Below are 3,033 nucleotides of genomic sequence, written 5' to 3'. Positions count from 1 at the left end.
TTTTAACTAAAAATTATTTAAAAAATTTAAAATATGCCATAGGTTCTTGTACTATTCTCAAATTTGGAATTTAGTCCATGTTGTTTTATTTTAGGAAGTTAATCCTTCTACTTTTCAGATTTCAAAATTCATATCCAATTATTAACACTATTAAGATTATTCGATAAATCTAAATTTAAGAGTATTAACAATTGAATTAAATTCTGAAATCTGAAAAGTAGAAGGACTAAATTTCAGGATATAAAAGTATAGAGACTAAAATCTAAATTTGAGAAGAGTACAAGGACCTATGAGATATTTAAAAAAAAAAAAAAACAAACAAACAAATACAGCGATAATCAATGCTCAAATTCTAATTTCCAAAGGCAATCGTTCTAGGGAGCAAATAGAAAGTTGAAATTATTTGTCTTCTATATCTTGTAGCTCATAACTTTATTATTCAAATAAACAATTTCCCCTTCTTTTTTCTTCCTTAAAGAAGAAAGACAGAAAAACAAAAGGTTCCGTAGCTAAACATAAATGCCATGAATGTCAATTGGTTTCTCCAATTATGATTTAGGGTTTATGTGGTTGATTGTAGTTGGGGTTTGAAGTTGAGCAAAGACAGGGGCCTTGGTCTGGATTGGAACGTCCTTTTTTGGCTAGCTTTTGCCTCAGCTCAGACAACAGAGCCTGGTTCTCTTGGTTCAGCTGTTGAGCCTTTTTCCTCAACCTTTCATTCTCTTTGATTATGCAGTAGTTATGCCAATATAGCTGTGAGTTGAGTTTATCCATCTTGGACCCTGTTTGCCTTACACCTGGAACAATGTACTAGGAGAATACATACAGAGAACATGGTAAAATAAGAAATCGAAAATTGGTAAAATGATCTGTTGTATTAATTAAGGATCAAAGCTTGAAAGGTTTAGTTGAAATTGACCGGATATTAACTTTAAATCTATGTTGTTCCCACTCTTGAAATTTTTGAAGTATTCTACCCGTGTTAACACTCATGCCTGGCACAAAAGCTTCGAAAAAAAAACTACACCTATGACGGACACGTACACATCCAGCACTCGCACATTAACTTTAGATAAATAAATAGTAAGGATTTTCTACCATGAATTATAAAAACGCTGGAAGATAAAATAGCAAAAAGCCTAGAAATGAAGAACAAAGAGTGATGAGATTAGAAACATGCGAAGCATACCTTGAATCCTTCAAGTAAGAGCATTATGATAGAGAGAGGATAGTTGAGGGTTTTGGTATTGGTTTTAAATACAAAGTTGAGTGAAATAAGAACACAAATTTCCAAACGTAAAATGTGTTACTCAAAAACAACAAAGCCCCCATGTCTGCCTTTTTTTTCTCCTGTAGATCTTTGATTATGCTACTACTTTAACGGTACAAAATGCACGAGAGATTGGGTTGGATATGGAAAGAAGGAATAAAGTTGATTAAGTTGTTAGAAGAGTGCATAAGTGAAAAGCACAAAAAGAGATGCTTATGGGACAAGAAGATGAGGCATCAATACCTGTGTTGTTCTGATTCTTCTTTTCTCCTGCATCTTTATACTTTAATATCTAATACATATTTAAACACGAACAAAAACAATTAACTCTCCAAAAATTCAGTAAAATAAATTAATGTAAACAACATGCCCATATTGAACATATGCCCTTATTCCACTTAAGAAAGAGTGATATAAATGATCATCCCTCGCATATATGCTTCTTCTTATTGTTCTTTTTATTTTTTGAATAATGCTAAATACTCCAATATAATTCTCCTAAATTAAATGTCATTGAAGAGCCAAAATTGAAGGGGTTAGTTTGCAAGAATAGGAAGTTAGTATTTGGGCAAGTGCAATAGTTGAAGCCAAGTTACATTCAATTGAGGCACGATGATCGTTGTATCAAGAAAAAATAAAATCCATCAGTACAATATTATGAAACTTTTGGGGGATAATTCATAACTTATCGCAATCCAAGCCCTATTGACTCACAGAATCGGCAAACCCATTAGCAGTTCTTCTAACATGATGAAAATCTAAAAACATTAAATAAACTAAATAATAAACAAAATCGAAGTGCCATGTCTCTCGCAAGCTTGAGCTTCCGCCCAAACCATCAACCGCCTTGCCATCCCATCTTCATCACTTACGACTCACCCAAGCCCCGCCGTACTAGTCCTACGTCCCGTGGCGCATCAATTGAGCAATGCATTTTGGTTATTGGACTCTTTTTTTTTTTATTTCGACACTATCAAATATCAAGTTAAAATTTTATTAGAAAACACTTTTTTTTTTTGCATTTAAACTTAGGGTCCATTTGTTTATATGTAAAATGTTTTACGTAAAATGTTTTCTATATTTTCCTGTGTTTGTTTCACAGAAAATAACTTGGTCAATGTAAAATAAGCCCTTTTTCCTGTAAAATGACTTTGTTGAGTAATTTGTCTCGTGTGTTATTAATGGAAGTGTTCGGGTATTTATACATGCTATTATAGCTCACAATATGACCCCACTATTTTGTCCTGACTCCGCCGTTCCTAGCATTGGCATTCCGTGCGGGCTCCAGGCCCGCTCGACAAGTGTTTCACTCTAGGTTGCTTGTGGAGCACATAGTTCTTTCTGTTCCTAGTACTAACATTCGATACGGGCTTCAGGCTTACTGGACACGTGTTTCACTCTGGGTTGCCTGTGGAGCATGCGGTCCCCCTTCTGTGAGCTTCTTGGACGCATACGAGCTGAGATCGTGGCCTTCCTTTGGTTTGTGTGAGTTAGATACGCAAGCTTTCCTTGGGAGATAGGTCTATGAACTCCCATTGTTGTCCTCTCGCGATTCACCTCTTACTCAATCATCTGGTAGGATCTATCCGGGTCATGGGTAGGTGACTCGGATCCTATGTAGGACTCGGGTTAGTGGTCGCTGATGTATAACAATAGTCCCCCCTTAGTGGGTTTAAGGTGGGTTACAAAGTTGCTCTTCTTATATCCATCACCTCGAGTTTAAACGTAGCTTGTTGGGTACACTGCGAGCTATTAAAACCTGA

At 35.6% G+C, this 3,033-nt stretch overlaps 1 protein-coding gene across 1 annotated transcript; it reads right to left on the bottom strand.

Moving 5' to 3' along the window:
* Positions 1 to 372: 372 nt before the first annotated feature.
* On the bottom strand, positions 373 to 1,407 carry LOC108456225 (protein LITTLE ZIPPER 4-like). The gene is made up of 2 exons (XM_017754822.2): positions 1,190 to 1,407; positions 373 to 810 (listed from the first exon to the last, which is right to left on the bottom strand). Exons 1-2 carry the CDS (start codon positions 1,211 to 1,213, stop codon positions 556 to 558), a joined length of 279 nt encoding a protein of 92 aa, XP_017610311.1. The 5' UTR covers positions 1,214 to 1,407; the 3' UTR covers positions 373 to 555.
* Positions 1,408 to 3,033: the final 1,626 nt, after the last annotated feature.

This window comes from Gossypium arboreum, chromosome 12, assembly GCF_025698485.1.
Source record: "Gossypium arboreum isolate Shixiya-1 chromosome 12, ASM2569848v2, whole genome shotgun sequence".
NCBI classification, from domain to species: domain Eukaryota; kingdom Viridiplantae; phylum Streptophyta; class Magnoliopsida; order Malvales; family Malvaceae; genus Gossypium; species Gossypium arboreum.
Note: the sequence above shows the minus strand (reverse complement) of the source record. Positions and strands in the feature narration are given on the sequence as shown.

Coding starts and splice junctions, on each gene's coding strand:
- LOC108456225 (XM_017754822.2), bottom strand. CDS start 1,213: ATGCTCTTACTTGAAGGATTCAAG. Junction 811..1,189: donor TCTTACTTGAAGGATTCAAG/GTATGCTTCGCA, acceptor GTATTCTCCTAG/TACATTGTTCCAGGTGTAAG.